Source organism: Lissotriton helveticus, chromosome 5_1, assembly GCF_964261635.1.
Source record: "Lissotriton helveticus chromosome 5_1, aLisHel1.1, whole genome shotgun sequence".
Lineage (NCBI taxonomy): Eukaryota > Metazoa > Chordata > Amphibia > Caudata > Salamandridae > Lissotriton > Lissotriton helveticus.
In genome coordinates this window covers 1,866,214,035-1,866,239,506 of record NC_136065.1, presented here as the reverse complement: position 1 = coordinate 1,866,239,506, position 25,472 = coordinate 1,866,214,035, and the positions used below count along the sequence as shown (strand labels likewise).

Here is a 25,472-nt window from a genome sequence, read left to right as displayed (position 1 = left end):
ACAATATTTGGCAATTTAACTGTTACTTTTTGGAACAACATATGATGAACATCCAGCTCTGAACACTCACTGGTTGGCAAGAGCAAAGTCACGGTGCACCAGCGTTTTGCCATAAGCAGATTTATTTGCATTTGTGTCACTTAAACATCAACAGTAACTGAAGAACGCTTCAACCAAAATTAAGAACCACTGCGGTGGCAGCTAGAAAAGCAGATCCATGTTCTATGCATTGCAAACTTTAAGGGAAACACAACTTGTATAACTTTTTCAGCTGAGACACCATTTGCTTGGAAACCAGTTTGTGAGGCATTTAGAGCAATGCAAGTCACTAAACACCCAGTCGTTTGAAACAACAGTGCTGAAGCCTGATAGCGGGCTTACAAGTTAACGCTTGCTGCTGACATCTGCAGTGATCCGAAGGGCATGAGCTCAAGTCATTAAGAAGACTCAGGCTGCCATGGTCAGGAAACAGACCACAGTTATACTGGGTAATACTAACATCTGTCATTTAGACATTAGGATCAGCAGAAACATGAGGCGCTAAATAAAAAACTTTGTTAAATAACACCAGTGATCATAAGAAACTTACCATCTCACTCTGGTTGAGTCCTGATGCCACCATACATATCTTTCTCTTGGTCGTCACCACCGGAGTCTTTACTTTTACAGGCTCGGCTCTGCCCCGGGGAGGAGACACAAAGGTAGATATTGTTTCATGTCCACTCCTCCTGGAGTTTCTCCGTTGATCTTTGGAACTGATGCATGGACTAACTAGTGAATCTTTGAAACCATCATGTGAATTCCTTGAAGGTGGATGTACGAAAGGTGATGGTTTGTTGGAGGTCATACCAATATTGTCATACAGCTTAGAGAGAACTCTTGCACTGCTTCGCCTAGGTGTTGTTTCCTTTTCACCTGCACAAAAAAAACATTAAGGATCACTAAAAAAAGTCACAAAAAAAACCCCCATCCTGCACCATGTATTAACTCTCCGCACTAGGTAATATGTAAATTCCAAAGAGGGTATACGGTTTTGAGTCTGTGTAGTCAAAGTCAAGTCAAATGGTCTTTATTCGGATTTTAAAATATCCATAAAAGTGCAAATCATCACAACCAATAGTACATGAATATATAACCACATAAAACACATACGTAAAAACGGGTTAAGGATAAAGACTTCAGTATCGACATGAGACCAATGTGCAAGGATAGCAATAAAGTGCATTATGTAAACAATAGTTCTAGCGATATCAATGTAAATTTTAGACTATGTGCAAAAACAGCAGATATATGTGCAAAATGGTTCACTTTATCTATGGCATATTCATAGATACTCGCGAACGTATCGCAGATTGCAGGAAGGAGCTTACTCTGAAAATCATGTCATCACTACCTAACTGCTGTATTTCATGAAATGCCAAGTTAAAATTAATAATAGCATGTACTTTAAAATAAGGAATCAAATACTGTTTGGTATATCGGACATAAAAACCACAGGAAAACAGAAAATGTAACAAAGTTTGTTTGCAACTGATGCCACACAGGCAAGGCAGGTTCTCTAAATTTTTGTTAAAACCTAACGGAAAACAGAGTGAGTATTTTATACTCCCGTCCCTGAGACGAAATAGCAAGCTCCTATTCCATCTCCCAAGATGTTTTCTGAGGTATACCTGTGGCATATTGTTATTCTTGCCTGGTGACACCAGAAGAGGGGTGTATCTAATGATGGACGGTTTATGGAGCTCCATATTTTCTCTTTCCTCACGGTATAAATCATACAATGCCCCTCTCACGGACTCTAAACTTATACCGTCTATGACTAGAGGGGTGGTGAAAATGTGCTCCAACCTTACACTGGCTATGCTTTTCTTCACTGCTCTTAGCCATGGTATGTAACTACCCCTGTCACATTTAAGACAATCTGTAATTATTTCTTGTGTTAAAAGTGCGGCAGTATTTCGCCATATCTTTAGCCAGAATAATACTGTCCGCGACTTGATGAAATCCTCCACATAATGAAGATTTAATTCCTTATGGCAAATGAAGGTAGGTGCTGAAATTAAGGCCCCTAATACCTTTCTACAGAATCTATTTCCCTCAGTTTGGATACTACTGCAGTTTGTATACCCCCACACCTCTGCGCCATAAGTCGCCGTCGGTATACATTGGGCTCTATAGATCTGTAGTAACGGTATTACAACCTCCGCCTGCTTTGGCTGTCGGAGGCTAATGATTGAATTTATAGCCTTACCGAGTTTGTTTTTTCCAAGTGCCACATGTGGCTGCCAGGATCCTGAGTCTGAAAAGACTAGACCCAGGTAGGGAAAAGTGCTGGTGCTTCTTAAGAGCTCTTTTCCTGACACAATATGGTGAATGTGGTGCTTTTTGGGCTCGCAGGACATTATATACGATTTATTAAATTTGGTACACAAATCCAAATCTGCCATAAAGGATACGAAACCCGTTATAAAAAGTGCAAAGTGCTTTTGGTGTGCGGCCCATCAGGACCGCATCGTCCGTATTTAAAAGTACGGGAAACAGTTTACCATTAATTTTTGGGACATCGCAAGTTAATTTATACAGGGATTTATTTAATTCATTTATATAAAGAATAAAAAGTAAGGGGGCTAAGACACAACCTTGTCTAACCCCCCTAACAATTAAGATATCCCCGGAGACCTCTCCTTCATTGTTCATCCTAACCCGTGCTTTCAGGTCTCTATGCAGAAGCGCCTAGAAGTATACAAGTGCCTTATCCAGCCCATAGTCTAAAAGAGTCTCCCATAGTCGTGAACGGTTAACAAAATCAAATGCCGAACTTAAATCCATAAAACCCAGATATAGCGGGGCTTTTTTGGCGATAGTATATTTGCCCAATATGAGATTTAAGTTCAGGCACTGTTCTACAGTTCGAACATTGCTCCTAAATCCCAGCTGACATGGATTTAAAATTTGAGCTTCCTCTGCCCAATTCCTATTCTTATTAAAATTCACTCTTCCTAAGATCTTCAGAGTATTATCGATCAAAGATATAGGGCGATAGCAACTAGGATTAAGTCTATCGCCCTTCTTGAAGATGGGAACGATGATACTATTTGACTAGGTTTTAGGGATTGTAGTATTGGACAGATTGTTAAAAACATTACACAGTAAGGGCGACCAGAAATAGGGCTCAGATTTAATTAGGTCAATTGATAATCCGTCGGGACCTGGCGCTTTATTTCCTGCACTTTGGTTTATGGCATCTTCCACTTCAGTTATAGAAATATTAACCGTGTTAACTGGACAATAACTGACAGCGGTCATTGTTGATGCTGTATATATTTTCGAGAAATGCTCTTCCCACGTTTTGCTAGCTATATTACAGTTTATCGTGGTGATGGTTGAGCCCAAAGACCTCATAGATTTTACCTCACCCCAAAACCAAGTGACATCTTTGAGTGCAGCGGAGCGTGCAAGAGAGTCCCACTGCTCCTTCAATAACTCCTCTGTATGTATTTTTGTTGCTTTCTTATAGCGTTCTCTCAGGACTAACCAGAGTCCTGTCCCTGGGTTCCGCAGAAAGTGCTTCACTAAGTTCTCGGGTCGCCTGTGAACAAGTGCCATTAAACCATCTAGGGTTTTTACTAACGGGGAGTTTACTAACGGGGAGTTTATTAACGGGTTTAGAAATTTCTTGTTTAATGCCCGTGCATAACCCAGTAAAAGCCTGAATGATCTCCAGGCCTAGGCATCTACTGGACAAGCACGTTTCTACTAATATGGGATAAGATTTTATAATACGTGCTAGGAGGGCCTTGTTGTCTATGCCCTTCCAAATTACTTTAAGTTTGTCGGTTGATGCAACCAGATTCTTTGCCCCTATTTCTTTACGTTTTGTAAGTTTGGTAGCAAATTTAATAATTGTCAGGATTGGGTTATGGTCACTGTGAACAGTACTTAAAACATCGGCCTTTACTAAACAATTCACAAGGGAGGAAGATATAAAAACATAATCGATTGCAGATGAACAACCACGACCTCTAAAGGTTGGCAATGGACCCTTGTCCGACGTACCGCCAACTTTCTCCATGACGTTAGTAAAATCCCAAATGGCTAGGTGGTTATACAGTTCTTCCCCTCTTTTGCAGGGGGTTACCCGGACAGATACCGAAGCTGAGTTGTCCATTCCTTTTGTGCAAATGCGCATTGAAGTCACCCCCCAGACAGATGCCATCCAGTTTGCCATACCTTTGTTCAACTACAATCTTATCAATAAAATCAAACAAATTGATAAAATTCCTATTAGGTTGTGAAGTAAAATCATTATTATAAAAATGTATTAAACATAATGTAATCCCGTTAGAATAGATTATAGCCTGGAAGTTACTATCATTTGTCCCCAGGGGTTTAATGTTACTCCCTGCGGTAATCTTTATCCATGTGGATAAGCCCCCACTAGGTCGGCCGGCTACAGGGATAGGTACAGTGTTATTATAACAAGAAAATCCCTCAAGAAGCAAACCACTGGTGCACCATGTTTCTTGGAACATTAGAATATCAAATTTACTGATCCAATCGGTCCACTCTGCCATTTCCATCTTTGACTTTAGACCAGCAATATTCCAACTAAGTATGGTTAAATTATGATCTATGGAACCAAAGTCGTCAATGACAGGATGGCAACGATACTTCCGAGCCGGCTTTATGAGAAGTGTGAGTGGGCCCAGATTTGATCCCGACCCGATTGACCATTTCAGCATCCTGGGGCCATTCTACAATAATCTGGGGTTCTTTTGGTGGTCAGTCCTGGCACTCCAGGTCAGATAGGGCGCTAAACTGATTTTGTATAGAAGGTATTGGTGTAACTAAATTATGGGTTTTCTGCGAAGGTCTGTAAAAGAACCCTAGGGGTAATGAAGTTATGACAGTTGGGGAATTAAAGTGATCGATGTTACCATTTAATATATATTTCACCAGGGAAGGGTGTCTAAAGTTCACGACTATGCAGTCGCCCATGATATTCTTGACCGAAGGTCCTACCCATCCCACCCATCGTACCATTAGAATTTCATTGGTAATTTCCATACCCATCCCTTTGTACCTGAACAGCCAGTCAATACACTTATTTTTAAGCTGGTCCCAGGACTCACTTTGCTCTTCTTTCAAGGGGGGTACACCGGCTAGAATTATAACATAGGGGCAAGCTTCTGGGGGCAAATGGAGGACAGCATCGGCATGTTTTTTAGCCCGCATAACAGTAATCAGTTTAATGTTTAAGTCTTTCACCGGTTTTGCGGGGGCTGACACAGATGGGACAGGCAAGACTGCCGTAGGCAAAGAGGTTTGACATAGGGGCCTGTCTACTACGGACAGCGGTGGCAGCAACAATGTGCCCACCGCAGTACTGGACGTGGCATTAGAGGACGGGTGATTTTTATCAACATCACACTTGCCACATAGATTAATACTACCAGATGTATTGCAGTTACCCCTACCCCCACCAGTGCCCCTATTAAAAGCCTTCAAGTCTTTCAGAAGCCGTTCACCCCTGATTTTCTTTTAGCGTCTTCTTTCTTCACCAGGCCTTCTAATCTGTCCAAACGTTTAAAAATAAGATTAAATTGCTTATCCATTAGACTTTTCAATTGGTTAAAAGTTGAGTCCACTGTGGTATCAATTAGGTTTGTGTTTATTCTGTCTTGTGTACCATTTGCAGAAATTAAATCAGTCTGTGTGCAAATGGAATTAAATCCCGCTCCCGCTGTTGTTAAATCTACAGTCATATCATCTAGTTGCACAGTCATGCTGGCTGATACCCCACTTGTTACAGTTTTTCGTTGTGACCACATACTCTGCGGAATTGGCTGGCTTTTATTGCGGGGTGGTTGTTTCCTCTTGTTAAGTGGCATTTTTGAAGGGTCTCTCTTCCTCTTCTCTCCTATAATTTTGGTATTAGAGACCAAGCTAGTGGAATCGATGATAGCTTCTGTATCCTGCTGGGAATCAGAAATGGCAATCACATTGCTATCCGTTGTCGAGCCCACAGGTGGGTTTGACAATTATTATGTTCGGCGATAACGGCAGTGCGGTTGTAAGACCGTCATTTTCTGAGCCGTTAGGAGAGTTTAAGTGGGGTGCTGATAATCCCATTGACATTCTTCTTTTGGTAGTTTCGATCTCTGTTGTGACCATATTAAAGGCATTCTCAAGCATGCTTTCAAAAGAAGAGGAGATGATAGACGAGTTCTTGGAGGCCTGGGCGGAAGTGACAGTAGCACCCATGATACAAATATGCATTCACCTCATGTACAACTTAGAGGGGTGGCCCGCCCGACCGCTATCGTCCGCGGATGGCCCCGCCCTTGTCCCGGGCTTCTCCCGCGCGGCGGGAGGTGCTCCCTTCACTTAAGGCGCCTCCGGGCGTGTCGATGGCGTCACTGCTGCGCCGGGCCCTGGGGCAGCTGGGACATGTAGTTTCCCCGCTGCGGCCGTTGCCCTCACGGCGCGAAGCGGAGAGTAGAGAAGGAAGATGCCGTTTCCCTTACGGCGGTGGCAGCAGGTAGGTAAGAGCCGTTGCCCTCACGGCGTGTTCAGAGTCAAAGACCTGTGGTCCCCGAGAGCGTTCGGCGCTCCCTTTACTTAAGGCGCCTCCAGGCGCGTCAATGGCGTCACTGCTGCATCGGGCCCTGGGGCAGCTGGGACATGTAGTTTCCCCGCTGCGGCAGTTGCCCTCACGGCGCGAAGCGGAGCGTAGAGAAGGAAGATGCCGTTTCCCTCACGGCGGTGGCAGCAGGTAGGTAAGAGCCGTTGCCCTCACGGCGTGTTCAGAGTCAAAGACCTGTGTAGTTCTGCCCCTTCTACTCTCCCAGCTATACCCTAGTACAATGGATTTATGTGCCGAGGCCCAAAATAAAGAGAGGACTGGCAATTTGACACCTCCTCCTCCCCCCCCCCCCCCCCCCCCAACTCTCATAAGGAACAAGCACCGGCATAGCCAATAGGTCTTGCGAATGCAAGAGCTATTGGCTTTGCCAATGTGCTACAGCCATGTTATACACCAGCGTGGCTGCTGTCCAGAAAAGCTAGATGTTTGTGGCATAGAGAGAGAGGAGAGTGGCGTGGAGTGTCATCGAGTTAAATTTCAAAGAATGAAGTAGAGTATCGTGGAGTGGCAGAGTGGCGTACAGTACAGTACAGAGGCGTACAGTGGACTGGTGTAGAGTGCAGGGTACAGGCATAGAAGTGCAGTGGCGTAGAGTGCAGCAGCATAGAATTCAGCAGTGTACAATGCAACATCGTAGAATGCAGTGGCGTAGATTGGAGTAATGCATAGTAAAGTACAGTGGCATAGATTGCAGTGGTTCAGAGTGCAGTGGTGTGGAGTGGAAGGGTCTTAAAACCTGGCTTTTTTCCCTTTAGGTGACCTACCCTGAGTTTTTCTCCTGTTCTGGTTTTATTACTGTGTTGTGTTCACTGCTACAGGTTCTCAATAAAAGCGCCGGGACACTCTTTTTGAGTAGCCGTGCGCTATATAAAACAATATATAACATAACATAACAGACTGCAGTGACGCAGAGTGGTGCAGAGTAGTTTGCCAAAGAGTGGTGCAAAGTAGAGTGGTTCAGAGTGCAGTTTAGTGCCGTAGACTGCAGTGGCATAGAGTGGAGTGCTGCTGAGCGCCAAGGCATAGAGTGGAGTAATGCACAGTAGAGTGGCATAGAGTGCATTGGCATAGAAAGCAGTAGTGCAGAGTTGAGTGGCACAGAGTTCAGTGGCGTAGAATGCAGTGTTGCAGAGTACAATGGCATAGAGTAAAATGGCACACAGTGTAGTGGCATACAGTAGAGTGGTGCAGAGAAGAGTGCAGTAGGGTAGAGTGGCGTACAGTGGAGTGGAGTGCCATTGAGTGGACTGGTGTAGACTGCATTAGTGTAGAGTGCAGCAGGATATAATTCAGCAGCGTACAATGCAGTGTCTTAGGATGCAGTGGTCTCGACTAGAATAGTTCATAGTAAATTAGAGTGGTGCAGAGTGCAGTGGTACAGAGTGTATTGGGCTGGTGTAGACTGGTTCAGAGTAGAGTGCAGTAGTGCAGAGTGGAGTGGCGAAGAGTTCATGGGCAGAGAGTGCAGTGTTACAGAGTAGTGTGTCGTAGAATGCAGTGGTGTAAAGTGCTGTAGAGTACAGTAGTTTAAAGTGCTGTAGAGCGCAGTGGTGTACGGTGGCATAGAGTGCATTGGCATAGAGAGCAGTAGGGTAGAGATCAGTGGCGTAGAGACCAGTGGCGTAGAGTGCAGTGGTGCAGAGGAAATTAGCGCAGAGTGGCGTTGAGTGCAGTGGTGTAGAGTAGATTGTTTCAGAATAGAGTGAAGTAGAGTGGTGTGGTGCCGGATAGAGTGCAGTGGGGTACAGTGGTGGAGAGCAATGACGCAAAGTGGTGTAGGATGCAGTGGCAGTGTAGATTAGAGTGAGGTACAGTGGCTTGGCATAGATTGCAGGGGCGGAGAGTGTATTGGCATAGAGGGCAGTGGCATAGAGCGGATTGGCGTAGAGCGGAGTTGTGCAGAATAAAGTGGAGTGGCCTAGACTGGTATACGAGGCAGTGGTGTAGAGTTCACACACAGAGTAGGGCGGCGTAGAGTGAAGTGTTGTAGAGTGCAGTGGAGTGGAGTGGTGCAGAGTGGAGTGCAGTGGCGTGGAGTGGAGTATGCATGGCGTAGTAGCACACCACCATTACAGGAAAAACATTTTCACTTGAAATGACCATTACATTTGCTTAGACATACAGTTTTACTAACAACATTATACAGCGTACAAATGATAATGTGTGGAAATGGCATCACCTGGTGTATTGATTTATTTTGATCCTATTAAGTATTTGTTTCCAACACACTTCAGAATTAACAAAAATGCGCTTCATTTGTGCTTTGCTAATTCGGATATATTCTGCAATACTTGCAGTTCATTTAAATGTTTGTTGTGTGCTAGAAAAAACAAACCCTTTCCTCTACACCCAGTATCCAGCAAGATTGTCACGTCAACCCTCTCACTTTGAAGTTAAAGAAAGAAAAGTTAACACCAAGCACACTCAAAAGACCGAGCCTGGCATTTGTCCTTTGTCCTTGAATGCACAGTAAATGTGACACGATAGGAACAAAATTTACGGGCTTGTTACAGATGGGAGCACTCGTTGAAGAATATAACGAGATGTAGTGTGAAAAGACTTTGCTCCCTGGGAGGGAACTGAACCTGGACAGCCTAAAACAAATAAAGCCAGCAAATAGTAAGCCAGAAAATGTGAGTTACACCCCACAAAGTAAATGGTAAGCAACAAGAATGCGTTCCCAGGGAGGACTAATGAATGTCACAAAGACATCTTTAGCAAAACTGTAGGTTTTGACCTGAAAACTAGATGATGGAAGAAAACTTGAATTAATCTCAGTCACCGACGATCACTCTGGGCACATTCTAGTGCACATTATGACACTCCAGACTGAGACCTTCCATATGCAAGTCAGGTTTTGGGCCTGCTCCAATATGAATAGTCCAGCTCAAATTTACGTAAATACAAGCAGCCCCAGACAAGCAAAGAATTACGGACTGGAATGCGGCCTCTATCTTTTGCCAGTGGCTCAGATAAGCATTCTTTTTATCATGTTTGGCTATTACAGTGAACTATCAAAAGGTGCACAGCACTAAAATGGAAGCCCACCTCTAAATGGAACCGAAAGATGGACAGGACGTGCAATCGTTTGTGAAAGCTTATATGGCTTCAGAAGACAATCAAGACAAGTTAGTGAATTGGGGAGTTACACATTTGCCTGAAGACTGCCCTTTCTAAAAATCATCTGATAAACAAAGTTGACGAAAAAATGAAAACCTTAATCTTAAAGTAACTTCAGAGCCCTTGATGCCTTCTCAGCACTGTCCCACCTCTCAATCCCGCTATCACAAAAGAAACTTACACTCTTGCACGTTGACCTCACCCAGTGCTTCCAATACTCTCCACAGTCACTAAACTTAACACCAACTGACCCACACTACAGACACACCTGAGGGTGCCATCAAATGTTACTGCTGTACGTACACGCACCACTGGTTCATGTAATAGCCATACAATGTGCATTCGCTGTCCAAGTATACTGTGCAGAAAATGTTGAGAAACAAGTACTCAAGCTTTGGAGGAAGGTGCATACCCCTGAACAGCAGAATCATCAGGCCCACACAACTGTGCAGCCATTGTTACCACTCACCTCGCTACCCAAACAATGGCACATATGCCCATTAGTATAAGGAATGCCCCTCTAACACAGACTTACATCGGCTGGATCCAAACTAGATTTTCCGGATAACTATTGACAAACAAACTGGTTCCATTAAGATCTTTTCTATGCAAGTCTATTTCTGTTGCTTTCCTCAAAAACTGGCATGGATGCAACTAGTCTGAAACTACATTGTGCACAACTGGAAGGTGCTTATGCCAAGTGACCGGCACATTCTATGACCAATTCTGCGACGAAGCTAAGACGAATGCTTGCTATTCTGACTGAGCTCCAGGTACTGTGTAGTCTTTAAGAGAACAACCACATGCCATGGGGCCAGAAGGCAGCTTTTGAAGTGGGTATGGATAGGAGGAGTGCGTTTCTGAAAGAGTAATTGAAGCACAATGCTTCCCCCTCCTTCCATTGGGTTCAAAGCGTTCTCTAAATGGTAGAATCACTAAAAAGCTAGCTTAACTGATACCTGTAAGGAAACAAGCCACCAGAAATTCAACTGGATGTTCTGGTTTCACCTTCCCAATTGTAAAAGCACACAACAACACTCCATGCTCTTATATAAACAGCATGCAAAGCATTCATTCCTCAAGACGAGAATGGAAATAAACCAGAATACCCTAGGTAACTAACATGACATCGCCATAATATAAGACTATCCCGAAGCTCCTGCTTGTGAAATAAGCTAAAGGAAAGCTTTGCAACACCCACCCCTTTATTTAACCAATCAGGCTAGTTGAAATAGGTCTTTAGTTTAAGTTAGTTTAGCACTGCTTTGTGTTGGTTATTCCCATGATGCATCTGTGAATGTAACGATAGATTAATAAACAAATATTGGTTTGTCACAGAGTTTGAGCTACAATTTTTGTGATGCTGTTAGGATTTAAGATTGTGTTCTTATCACCTCTGCTACATCAGTTACATTGATAAAACTACCACAATACATCACACTGACATACACCAATGATCTTATAACATTACAAATTCTGACTGACTTCAGAGCGCTTTTTTTTTTTTTTTTACCAGATTCTGGTCTTTCGCAGGCAGGCTGTTCAGCATTCTCTTGTGGCTCAGGGTGGTCATCGCTTTCCGACTGGGAGTCATCTTGGGCAGCGATGCTTTCTTTGAGCTCCTTTAGGAGACGCATAGAAAGCCTGACCTTTTCTGGAGTCTTCCGTTTCGAGAGCTGGGATCTGGTAGGGGTAGGTGGTGGCGTTGGGGACCTTAAAGTAAAATGAAAGGTCAAATACTTATCACATTCGATTACTTTCACTCACTGGTTTCAACAAGCGGCCACTTCACAATCGACTTTGCATATAAGAATTATGCAAAAGGCGTACACTCATGCAACCGCAGAGCAAAATATCAATGATATTGACAAAGTAAAAAATTATAAGAAATTGAAATGCGTTGAACCATCACCTAATCACATCACCATGGAGTACCTGCATATCGAAGAATCTTTATAAAAATGACAGTACAAATTGGGAAGACCATATTAATTGCAAAACCTTATGAAACGTTTTGAACATTTGAGTGTGCTTTACTCTATCCTGCAAGTCCTATTACAATGCAGAGGAGTACGCGCCTATCTAATTTTGCTCTATTAAGCTGATGCTAAACTATTTTGAACAGAGTCCATTTATCAAAAGGGTTTCTTAAACTATTCATTGAAGTTGATTCAAGTTAGAGAGTGGTGCAGCTGTGAAAACTCAATTTGACAATTACAATTGATTAATCTCTCTATAGATTAACCACATTTCTGCCTTCTATTGACCTATGAGATCCTTGCACACATATTCCAGAATACATATCTTTTGGACCTACCGCTATATTAACTTCTGTAACAGAACATTTGTTCACTGAACTTGCCAATAAAAGAGCCTAAAAATAAAAAATATGATAAAAATATGCAGGGGTCTGGAGGTGCTGCGATTATTACCTGAGATTTTAGAGCGGGCTCTATGTATGATCTCACATTGCTTCCGCAATTGAGACAATCTGCCTTAGTTTTATTCTGCATGCACCTATGTGTTTTGAAGCCTTCCTTGTGATCAAACCCATGCTTTTGGGATGTTTCCTCTTTAATCCAACATGACAACAGTCATATTTACACAATGTTTACTGAGGGTGCATAAGCATGGAGAATGCATAGGATAAAACATGCATCGGTGTCAATGGTAACACAAGATATTGAAACCATCTTGAAGGCCCTAACGCCCTCAGCCAGTTGTGCACACTATTACTCAATAGTTTGACTTGCTCCTTTAAGTGTATTAAATCAGGTTTGTGGCATTTCGTTTACAAAAAAATTTCAGTGTAATCATTAGCATCATGCAAAGAAGGGTCTATTAAAATAGTAAGCAGTCATATAGTGAAGAAAAATTAGGAAACACACCGGGTCACGCGCCATAAAACTAAGGACACTTCTATCACAATTGGAAGCAACAGGGGGTCATGATGGTTGAACAATAAAGACAGATAAGAGTGAATATAAGAATTTGTGGGCTCTAACATTTTTGATACATTCAACACCCTTTGGCGGGGGACTAATAGGTTATCCTTATTCCACCAAATGCACAATTGCCTGATAGGCACAGAACACTCGCCAAATTTGGCATAGTCAGTAGTGCCAGACGGGCAGGGGAACTCTGTGACTTAGACCCTCATCATGAGAGGGTCGAAATATTCTGATCACAAACTGCCATTTGAGGAGGGTTCAGAATCACACGTTGAGTGGGATTTAGTGCAACCGGAAATTAGTTGGTGCGGTAAAGTCTTTATATATTGTTAAATTTAGTCAGGTCAAATTTGGTGGAATTTAAAAGGAGAAAAGTCTTTGGTATTTACTTTTACAGTGAAATGGTGATTTCTTCTTGGGGCAAACACTAAAATCAGCATGTTTTATACTCAAAACTCGAAAAAAGTGCACTTGATCGTATCTGATCTAATGAAACCCTGCAGAGTTAGACTGTATGAAGAGGGATAAAGAGGGACGTTGCACCGACCCACTCATAATCCAGCACTTAGTGTCTCACACCAGTGCGGAAGCAGCCCGGACCAACTCAGGATTTAACCACGGAGAAGGAGGAGCAAGATGAGGAAAATGATTTAAAAGGTGGCCATGTATCACAATTATCAGTCCTATCAGGCCGTACCCCAGGTAACCTGGTCATCTCACATCCTTGATCCACCAAATCACGCAGGATCAGACGACAAAAGCTGGATAGGAAAACCGTGTTGCTCTCAGTCCTTCCGAGGAGGCAAAACCAGCATCTGAAGTGTACTCGCCATTCATAGGAAATGTAGGAATCTTATGGGAAGAATAAGACTACTACAGAACCGTTTATAATGAATATGAATGCTATCAAGAGCTATGCCATTTGATTGCATGTCATGCAGTGTATAGTTTGCCATTGGAATGGCTTTGTAGCTCTGCCAGGTATCAGGAGTTGGGGTGTCGAATATACTCATGATTTAAACGTTTCCATCACAGACAGGACCTTCAGTTGTCCTGTGATGATCTGTTCAGGGCATTGAGTACTGGTGGCTTGTTCAATGGGTCTTGAATGTGTGATTTTGGTGTTGGAGATACCTTTAATATTATCAGTTGCGTATACATTTCTTAGAATTGTCATTTGGCCATCAATTGAGGGAGAGTCTTGGCCTAGTGCGCTGTATGGTTTGACATCCATGAACTGAGACAGACACACACAGACACAGACACAGACACACAGACACAGACACACAGACACACAGACACACAGACACAGACACAGACACAGACACAGACACAGACACAGACACACACACACAAAAAAAAAAATATATTAAGAAACAAAGTCAAACCCATGGTTAGAAGACTTGCCACCTTTATGAGCAATCTGGAAAAGTGAAAAACTACATGGAAAACACTAGTGGATTTTGAAATCTCAAGGGGTAATTGGACCAGAATTTAGTGACAGACCGCCTATTATGTACAAAAAATTTAAATCACTGAAAACACATTTGGTACATAGCTATCAAGCTTCAACTAGGAATGAACAGTGGTTGGATGGGACAAAAACGTTTTTTTTTTAATTCAAAACTGCCAAATGCAAAGCATGTAAAAACGAAACAGAAGAGAATATAATATTCTCCATGGTAAGAGAAAAACACGTATCTCCAAATTCAGAACTTGAAATTCTGACCATACTGTGCATGTACTAATTTGTCCCAGTGGACAACACTGTAACTTAGCGAAAAGCAGAATATTAGAACGGTTACAAGCAACTGTTAAAATACTTTGGTATTTAACACCACCCTAGAGGTGAAGATAGGACAACACTATTAAGAAAGTTCGAGCCACGATTTTGATTTGATTTCCAAATTAGATTACTGAAGGATCTTAACATAGATGAGGATCTTTTATCCAACTTCTAAGCGCTGGCTTATAAAGGTCCACCTAGAATAACAATAATGAATGACCAGCATTGGGGTTTTGGGTAGCCGCACTACAAATGATCCTCTTTATGTTTAATTAAATATCCCCTTTGTGACGCCTGCCATTTTCTTTCTTTTGGCTGTTACATTTTGATTTTTGTCGGAGGAAAGATGATTTTAATCTATTTTTGCTCTATTTTATGTTGGATTGCACCGTTTACTGAGATTCTTATTGAAATGTACTTTCTAGTTCAGGGTAGTTGCCCACTTGGACAGCATGGTTCTTTCAAAAAAAAATTGTAAGAGATTCATAAAACATATTTGGAATAAGGTTCAATATAGTATAGAATGATACCCACTTGGGCTTTACATGTTTGCAATAATGTTATTCATTTACGGATCATGACCGAAAGTACAAATGACAGCTGCTGAATTTTCAATACCTTACTGGAAAGACAGGTAATTATGGAACGCTGTAAAATTTAGTCTGGATGACCCCTAAATGGATTTTAACTTAAGTTATTCTGTGTAGGAATATAATTTTTACTATGTTAATGATGCATGTAGAATACTCTAAGACCTATTGCTAGTATTGTGCACTTTGACACAGAAGTGCATCCCTTTTTGTACCACTTGGTTATTTCTATATATTTATTATACATATATATATATATACACACACACATACACACACATATATACATACACATATACATACACACACACATATATATATATATATATATATTATGTATATATAGTTGTTTTTTTAAGTCAATGAAGTCTTCGTAGGTACGGATATGTTGAGAACACAAAAAAGTCTTGATTTGCTAATTGCCAAATCTGCATGAATAGCTTTTTTTTTTTTAACAAACGTGTTTTTTGCTAGAATTTAAACATAAGATGATAGGTGAACAACATTTCAGCACTAGAAATGCTAAATAACAGGAGCATTATCTACCTAGAAAGTCAGGATCAAATTAGTGCAATGTATAACAGCTCCTCTAGCCTGCCTCCTGGCCACTTTCAATAGTCTCCAAACAGAGCACTAAAGGTCACAACAACTTAAGGCACTGGTTGATTAATGATTTTGGTTCTACTCAAAATAAGATACAAACAATCTCAACAGCTGAAGTGTACCCAACTCTTCAAAGTTATATACATAGAAATGTACAGCTCTCGGTTGTGAAGGATGTGAAACTCAGATGTATAATAGCAATGGGCTTCATACAGCCTCAAACCTATTGCATTGGTCATGGACGACTTATGAAAATTGCTTTAAGGCCAATAAGCTTCAAAGTCAAAGGTGCCAATGTGCCGACAGGAGGATTCGTTTAATTCCACCAAGAGACTAAAACTAGCTTCACCACTACCAAACAATTCCAAATTAGCTACTTGTATCTCTTTTGTATTTATGTGTCAAGAGAGGGTAGCATACGCCCAGATGTATGAAGGATGTGTCCTTTGGGTCAAAGTATGCAAGAATACCCCTCATGGCAGCTATAACTTCTCCCCAAATGGTTTGATGAAGGAACAGTCATACCATATATGTTGGAAATTCCCCAGTAGACTGCATTCTCTACAACAGAGTGAGATGATGGATAGACAGTACCTATGTTGACCTGGAAATGGGCTGCCTCCCTTGCATGCTAGATGATCATATTAACAGGGATTGCCAAAGGAATTCCCAAGGGGTGTCTTATACCATTCTACCTAATATATATCTATTTCTGTCTATGCATGTCCAGTGTTGATTTGTAGAAACAGTAATCAATATTTTAGAGACAATGGATACTGTACTTCTTGAGCCAGTATCTGTCTTAATGAATTTTCCAAAGAGGATGTAATTCATCATTGCTAATGCTTTACCACTGGATGCATCTCCCAGTTTCTCGGCTTGGCATAATGGAATTTTCTAGCATAAACTAAGTGGGAAGTTTGTTTACATCTTGTGAATGACGTGGTGTTACCCACAGCAAACAAGTCTAGACTGTAAAACATACTCCCACACTACACTTATTGAGACACCCAGGGGTTTCAGCTGGCATAAAGGAGTGACTGGAGTGAATGAGCATATACAGCGAAGGAAACCTGGTAAGGATTTTTTGTATGTTAGTTGAATCACAAATTGAAAGGGCTGCTTTCATAGGAGTACTTAAATAAATATTAATAGGCCTGCCCTTCCTTCGTTTCCATGCCGAGTCCCAGAGGGACCCTCCTGCTACACTTTTTTCCATATGAGGCCAAATCCCATTCGTCACCAGCAGAGATCAATCTATTAAAATTAGTAAATGAGCTAATCTATAATATAATTTAGTCTGGAAGATCTAACCTACCTTTCTCCACTAAACAACTGAGAATGGGCTATTCACACTCAGTCTCTACTCCAATCGAAGCAGCAATTTTTGCCAGCTCCTCAAAAAAGTACCTATTCACCATGATAGTCGGGCCTGGAACAAGTAAAGGGATCCAGGCAATATCTTCATCTAGATGAAGTAGATCCTTCCAAGCTAGGAAAGGAAAAGAAGGGACCAGCATCTGAAATCATAATGGTGGTCTGTTAGAAGTTTAAGAAAATGTTTAAAAAGGTCCTCAGCTACCAGCGTAATGTTAACATCCAGGTATCTAATAGACACAATAGCCCAGCAAAAAGGGATGAGCAAATGTAGCGCTTCAACTTTCACCTGAGTTCATACTGAGATACATTATTTCAGACCTTCGATTTGTATTTTAAATTATTTTTCTTTTATTTCCAGGCTTCTTCTCAAGCTTTTTATAAATTGTCCCCCAGTCTTGATGATAACCATATTCTTGACAGGGTTGAACTGCTGTAATATCTACTCCACGAGTTCCGGTTTTTGATTACTTTTTTTTAATATTGTGTGCAATTTGTAACTATAATGTATACATATAAAAAAAAGCTTTCTTTGTGACCATTTGGAGCAGCTGCTATATCTTTTTCACATACCTTAAATTAGTTCATTATCTATGTCCATCACGAGTTAGAATCTTTGCCCCCTCTCCAACCTCAGTGGCAAACAATTTGGAAGTCCGCGTAGATGTTGAGCTATCCATGAAGGACCAAGTTATGACTACGACGGGGACCTGTTACCAAATATTCCACATTTGTAAAGTGCACAATCACCCGTAAGGGTCTCTAGGCGCTGGGGGCCGTCGGGAAGATTAAGCAAGCTATTGCCCAGAGTCACATGGGCCGGGCTAATCTGCCGCCGGTGCCGAGGATCAAACCGTGATCCCCAGATTCCGGAGTCAGTCGCCCTAGCCGCGGCGCCACACCATTCCTTAAGCCCCTTGCGAAGAGTGTTTCGCTGGTTGCCACTCTCTGTGCGAAGAACCTTGATTCAGGCATTGATTATTGGCCGCTTGGACTACTGCAATGCTCTGCTGGCATCTACTAAAGAGTCCCTTCTCAGCAGACTGCAGACTGTTCAAAATGTGGCCGCTCGCCTGGCACTAAAAAAACATCCCTGCTCTTCAGTAGGATCTTTATTAAAACAGCTTCAATGGCTCCCTATCTGCCAGAAAATAAATTTTAAGCTTGGGTGTCTCACCCATAAAGTTCTCTATGGCACGAGCCCCAGCTACCTGGCGGATAAATTCAGAATCTACTGTCCGAATCGCCATCTTAGATCGGAAGGGAAAAGGCTGTTAGTAATTCCCCGGTTTAAGAAACTTAGGACAGGCGGCAAAACTGTTGTCCATCTGGCCTCAAAATTTTGAAACACCCTACCAGTGGACCTGCGTAATTGCTCCTATCTTCTCCGCTTTAGGAAACTCTTGAAAACGGTACTATTCAGAGTGTAATTTCTATCTAAACTAACTAACTAATCTAACTAAATACAAAGATGGCCGCCGGAGCAGGAGCTCACTAAGAGCTCCCAATGCTTGAGATCCCACATCTGGACTTATCCCTGTCAGCACCCTCCAGGCCGTGGAAACCGTATTCATGAAAGTAACAGGATTGTAACCATCATCTTTAAAATCTCTTACTACATTGTCCGGCGACGCGTGGAACCTGCTAGCCTCTCATCTCAGTCCGGGACGCCTGGAGACATCACCACCCTAGACGGACGATTGCTGGACATCGGCACGGAAGACTCGAGCCCTACGGACGATTCGGGCCGTGGAGACCCTGAAGGACTGCTACCACCGAAGAGTCGCGTGCCTGCGGAGGGTCGGCGGACGATCTGGAGTCCACCCCCTCCCCCCCTGCACCGGATTGTGCATACACTGAAGATCTGCTGCTCCAGACGAGTTTTGTACCGGAGGAGGGTCAGCGGACGATCTGCTGTCCACCCCCTCCCCCCCTGCACCGGATTTTCGAGACCTGAAAGTGCTCCCGCTCCCGAAGCTGACATTGTCGCCCTGGCCCCACCGGCTGCTGGATTCTGGATGACGATGATATCACCCTCGTCCCAGCTGCCCGTCGACAACCTCTAGCCGATCTCAGTGCCGGTTTATCAGATCCTGGACATCCGAAGGCATTGAGAAGCGCTTGGGGAGACGACTAAGGAAGAAATAGGGCAACCTCGACGTGCGTTCCACCGATCATCGGGAAATATGAAAATGGCCGCCGCAGTGGAACGCACAACACCGGAGCCCGGAAATATCCTTTAGTGACCCCGAGAGGAGGTCGCTCACCATGTCTCTCACCATATGTCGCTTGGTGCTGCAATCCATTTGCTGAAGGTGACTAATCGGCGCACTGTTTGTCCCGATTGCCGTCTGGGTCCTCGCCTTCGCATGCCCTCACAATGACCCACAGCCCCCCAGCTGACCGTTGTCACACCCCTGAGTTTGTTGGCACTCAGGGCTTCTCCGGCTTGCTCTGCATGCACGTGCGGGCAACTACAATCCAGCCCTGCTGGTGAAGCTACGGGGCAGCTCTGCTGTGAAAAGCCTGCACTGCGGTACAGGGGTGCCCGCCTGCTACTCAGCCCTACAGCCTGGCTCTTTCACACTGATGTTGTTGCATCGTGATTGGTGTCTACCTCGGACAAGAGCTATTGAGAACATAAGGTATATATATTCCACATGTAAACTATAAGACTCATTTCACGGTTGGTCTTTCCATGGCCCAAAATGGCTGGGGCCATAAACCTGGAGCAATAAATCGCCTCCGGGTCCCCCTGATGTACACGTGGCTGCACAGCATCTCGGCCAGGACTCAACAAACATAGATAAGACTGTCTCCGCCCCTCCTAGCATCTGGTCTATCTGGACCTGTCTCTGCTTAGAAAGAGAAACGAAACTGTAATTACAACAGACAGAGGACTTTTATTCTTGTCACCCCTTCCTCTTTTTGGAGGCCATCTTAGACTAGTCTTCCACCCTGGATACTATATTACTTTTCTAAGACTAGTCTCCCACCCTGATCATATCATCATCGTATCTTCCTCCCACAGCGCGCTTCTATACCTAACCGCTGATACCCCTCTTACCTATCTACACCTTCCGCTCCAGTATGTTATTGCAGTCTGATCCTTTCGTTTAGTGTTATCCCAATATCTGTATTGTTCCCTTTTGCATTTTGCACCCAACACTGTCCGTGTAACAGTATCTACTACCTCACACATTGGTTACCGGTCTTTGCAGTATCTTACCCCTACATGTATTTTATATGCGTTCTCTTTGTAACCTGCACACGTAACACTTGTCTGCTGTAATGCACCGACTGCTACCTCATGTATTTTGGTCGCGCACTAGTGTCACCTTTATCCTGGCAACTTAATGTTGTCCTCCAATCTGTTCCATGTGGTCAGCTCACTGACACCTCTGGGTAAAGCCCGCACCGCATAAAATTTTTTTTTTTTTAAAAATTGCTGAATCATTGGCACCACCTCCCCCCACATGGATCCCACGGGCAAACACACCTTTAAAATTACCTACCCACCCGATCTCACCAAAAAAAACGCCAAACGCTTCAAACATAACTTCCTGAAGGCCCACCCGGAAGTCCCCTTCGTGGACACCTACCACTCACTGATCAATGGAGCCACGAGCACCAATATCATCTTCTACACCACACGTAGAGCACAATGGAGGAAAACGTTCCTCGCCTCTCTCTCGGTCTCCACCACTAGAAAATCCGCCCATGGTCTAACACTGTCCATCACACCATCCCGGCTCTTCCCAGGCAAAGCTACCATCACTATCTACAACAACGGGATCATCCTTTGTCAATCCACAGATAGGAACGTTGAACTACTGGACAATGTGTTCCCCACCCTCAAAGAACATATCTCCAACCATCGGATCTCCTATCCGAGCCTCTCAGACTACACAAAACCCCCACCTCTAATAGCCTATCTGACTCTCCCAACCCAGCACATCATCAGAATGTCACGCCCCTCACCCCTCCCCCCAACGCGCTTGTCACTCACCCACCCTCTGTAACTACTACACACCCCTCACCCTTAGACATCGAGCCCTCCTCCTCCTCATCCTACATTCTCCACACCCACACCCCCCCACCCCCAACCTCACACCTCCTACTAGTCCCGCAGAACCCCTCACCTCCCTTAACTCATCTCCCCTTCCCCGCAGTAGTTTCATCTCTCACCCGATCTCACTATCCACGCTCAGTCCCCACTTCCCCACCCTCCCAACAAGTCGCCTAGAACACACCACCCCTTCTACCCTACCCCCTCCTCCTCCTCTCTCCCCCCCCATTCTCAGTCCCCACCTCCCTCCATGCACCGCCACCATCTCAAGCCTCTACTCATCCCCCAACTCGCCTTCACCGCCTCCCGCCAATGCCCTCACAACTACCACCAACGTCCCCCCTAGCTCACCCACTCTTTTCACCACCAAACTCCCTTACCTACCGAATTTCATACCACTTACGGACTCCGCAGAAGCCTGCACTAACACTAGCGCAACCCTGCCCCCCCTCGTCAATTCCTTACTCAATCATTCACCCTCGGCTCTCTTCCCCACCACCTCCCCTAACCCCACACTGGACATGATTATCTCCACCCTCATACAAGTCAAAGAAGATCTTCACACCATCAAAGAACTCCTCTTCGCACAACCCAGACATCCCCGACCCACCTCTTCCTCCACGCTCAACAAGCACCCCACCCGCCCCTCGCTCAAAAAGCACACCACCCGCCCCACTGCCCCACTCACTCAACACGCCCCACATTGGCTATCTATCCCTAATCTCAATAACACCAACCGCCCCCAACGCGCCCGCAATCCCTTCTCGGACCACGACATACACACTCTCCTTCGTTCTTATGCCCCAGCTCCACTTAAAAACACAACCACCACACACCTTTCCATACCCACGATTCTCCCTAATCCCCTCAGGTCCCTCACACAAAACAACAGAAGCTCCGTCCCCAAGAACCTCAGAAAAGTCCCTCTCTCACTAGTACCCCCCACCACCACACTCTTCACCCCCAGACTCAAATGCATTCTACTCAACTGCAGATCGGCCCCTAGACACTCCTCCGCCATCGCTGATCTCATCATCTCAAGGGACCTCGACCTAGCTATTCTGACCGAAACCTGGCTATCCGAATCTTCTACGCCTATACTGGACATTCTAGTTCCCCCCCAACTACCACATCATTAGACTTGATAGGAACAACAAGACGGGCGGGGGAATCGCATGCATCGCTAGGAACAACCTTGCTGTGACTAAAGTCACCGTCCCCACACTCACCTCCTGTGAACTCTTTTGCCTCGAGATCACCAGCGGGGGCAAACCGGTATGCTCCTTACATGTCATCTACCATCCACCCGGGGACAACCTCACCTTCTCCCAACAACTCATGGACACGATTTCAACCAACTCCGGTCGGCAAAACACTCAAATCTACCTGGGTGACTTCAACCTTCACTGGAATGATCAGAAAGATGCAGTGGTGAATAGTCTCAAATCTTTCCTTAATGCGCTTGACCTCACCCAAATTTGCAACAGCCCAACACATGACAAAGGATCTATCCTCGACCTTATCATCGCCAAAGAGGACTCTACCCAACTGGAGGCAATCCAACCCTGTGACTGGTCAGATCACCACATTATCACATTCTACATAAATGAAAAGGTTAAACTTAACCCGGCTCAACCCTACAAACCCAAGATCTGGAAAAGGGACATGAAGAAGCTTAGCCCCAATTTCCTGCCTTCCCACAGCACCAGCCTCCTCCTTCCCCCCACCGGCGCTGCTGACGTGCAAGGTCTGACCGACCAATACCTCAACGCTATGACCTCAATAATTAATGAAGCTGCCCCACTGCAACTGAAGAGAGCCTCCACCAAGATCTCTAACCCATGGTATGACGGCAGACTCAATGAAGATAGGCGTGCCATGCGCATGGCAGAGCGCACCTGGAGATCAGTTCCCTCAGCATTGCACCTTAAAACGCTCAAGAAAAAGAGGAACGCCTACTTCAGGAAAATCAAGCGCTCGAAAACAGACTTCTTCAGCCGCCAGCTTGACCAAGCAAAAAATCGTCCAAGAAAACTGTTTGAACTAGTCAAAACTCAGACCAAGGAACAACCTCTTCAATCTAACAGCACAACAAGTAATATACCATCCTGTGAAGACTTTTCTGCTTTCTTCAAGCAAAAAACTGATAATATAAAAAGCGACCTCCTCAATGATGTAAACCGATACTCTAGCCACATCAGCAGAACCACCACTCAACCTAAAAATAACGCTGCATGGTCGTCCTTCGACACTTACTCAGAAGAAACAATTAACAAACTGCTCGACACCCTGAAACCCTCTAATCACCTCACAGACCCCTTACCTGCTAATGCTGTAAAAGACTTCATCCCCCTGCTCCTCCCTCTCTGGACTAAAATCATTAACAGTTCCCTACAACAAGGGCTCATCCCCGACTCCCTCAAGGTAGGACAAGTCTCGCCTATACTCAAGAAACCTACAGCTGATCCGCTTGACCTAAACAATTACCGCCCTATCACCAATATCCCCACCTTGGCCAAACTGCTGGAAAAATGCGTACAACTCCAACTGACAAAACACATCGATCAGTTTGACCTCCTCAACCCTCATCAATCAGGCTTCCGAGCAAAACATAGTACGGAAACGGCTATGACGCACATAATTGATGACGCCCTCCAATTCCTTGATCACAATGACTCTTGCCTTCTCATCCTACTTGATCTCTCCTCTGCATTTGATACCGTCAAACATGAGAACCTACTCGATGTGTTAAACACCAGAATGGGCCTATCTGGGACTGTTCTCAAATGGTTCACTTCCTTCTTACATAATCGATTTCAGAAGTTTAAGATCAACAACGTACTGTCCTCAGCTGTACCCGTAACATTAGGCGTCCCACAAGGATCTTCCCTATCCCCCACTTTGTTCAATCTAGTCATGGAACCACTCACCACTCTGCTCCAAGCATCGATGTGCACTTCCATATGTACGCTGATGACACTCAACTCTACCTCAAACTAGAATCCCCGGATGACATCAAACTTCTGAACGCCACGCTCAGAAACACCCAATCTTGGTTGGCCGATAATCACCTCAAACTGAATGCGCAGAAAACTGAGTTCCTTCTGATCTCCCCTCCTGCGAAAATCTCCACCACCCAATCTTGGCTCAAGCACCTAACCGCACTCAACATCCAACCCACCATCGTGGACTCCGCGAAATCCTTAGGCATCACTCTTGACACCAATCTCAACATGCAGCAGCATATCAGTAAAGCAACTAAGGGAGCTAATTTCCAAATCAACACTTTGAGGAAACTTAAACCCTTCCTCCCAGCTAAGGACTTCCAAACTGCAGTACAAGCCCTAGTCATCCCACGCATAGATTACGGAATTGTGGCTCTCAGCGGACTCCCTCTATCTACAACTGCACCACTAAGAGCCTCCCTGAACGCTGCTGCGAGACTCATCACTGGATCAAGAAAACATTCGCATATTTCCCCTGATTTCAGATCCTTGAACTGGCTGCCTTTTGAAGCCAGAATACAGATGAAAATTGCCTGCATGACACACATGGCTGTACACTACAAGTCACCCAACTACCTCACCCAAAAGCTGTCTTTATCAGGAGGCTCAAGAACAAACAGAAGCTCAAAAAATCTCCTCCTGAAACCTCGAAGATTCCGGAAGGAGAAAACATACAAACGCTCCTTCTCAGGAATGGCACCTAGGATCTGGAACTCTCTACCTCCCGAAACGAGGCTGACCTCCTCCACAGCACTTTTTAAGAAAGAAGTTAAAGCCATCCTAATGGCTAAATTCACTTGAACTCAATTTTGTTCCGAGCTAAGACTATATACCGTCTCTTTATTAGCAGTTTACTTTATTATTACTTATTGACCTTGTTCACTTTTTATCTACCTGTTTTATGCTTTTATCGGATACGATCTTATTATGTTACTCACATTTTACCTACTACTATTATTGTTTACTAAAGTTTACTCATTCACCCCTTGTTTCCCCTACCCCTTCCCTTTGTAAAGCGCTCTGATATCTGCAAAGATCTTGTTCGCGCTATATAAAACTTTGAAAATAAATAAATAAATAAATATCTGCACATGTTCGTCTGACTTTCCTGTTAAGATAGTGCAGAGATACCCCTTCTGGGGTGATTCCTGCGTTTTATAAATCCTATACATACATAATGTATTCATGCATCGTTGTGTGTTTGTTGAATCAAAATAAAAAATGTCTAAACTTATTACACACTGAGAATCTCCTTTTTTTTTAAACAAACAATACATTTTCGGTTCATATGTACCAATTTATATATTGCATATATGACACTAATG

At 43.9% G+C, this 25,472-nt stretch overlaps 1 protein-coding gene and 1 long non-coding RNA gene across 3 annotated transcripts in view; one reads left to right on the top strand and one right to left on the bottom strand.

Moving 5' to 3' along the window:
* Positions 1-25,472, bottom strand: part of BRCA1 (BRCA1 DNA repair associated) — a 553,713-nt gene that overhangs the window by 188,707 nt on the left and 339,534 nt on the right. For both annotated transcript variants that reach the window (XM_078645314.1, XM_078645315.1), the window contains exons 14-15: positions 11,280-11,479; positions 590-915 (exon numbers count right to left, since the gene is read on the bottom strand). In XM_078645314.1, coding sequence (XP_078501440.1) covers positions 590-915; positions 11,280-11,479 — 526 coding nt within the window. The remainder of the gene's footprint in view (positions 1-589; positions 916-11,279; positions 11,480-25,472) is intronic.
* Positions 1-25,472, top strand: part of LOC144755918 (uncharacterized) — a 174,588-nt gene that overhangs the window by 37,347 nt on the left and 111,769 nt on the right. The gene's annotated exons all lie outside the window — the stretch shown is intronic.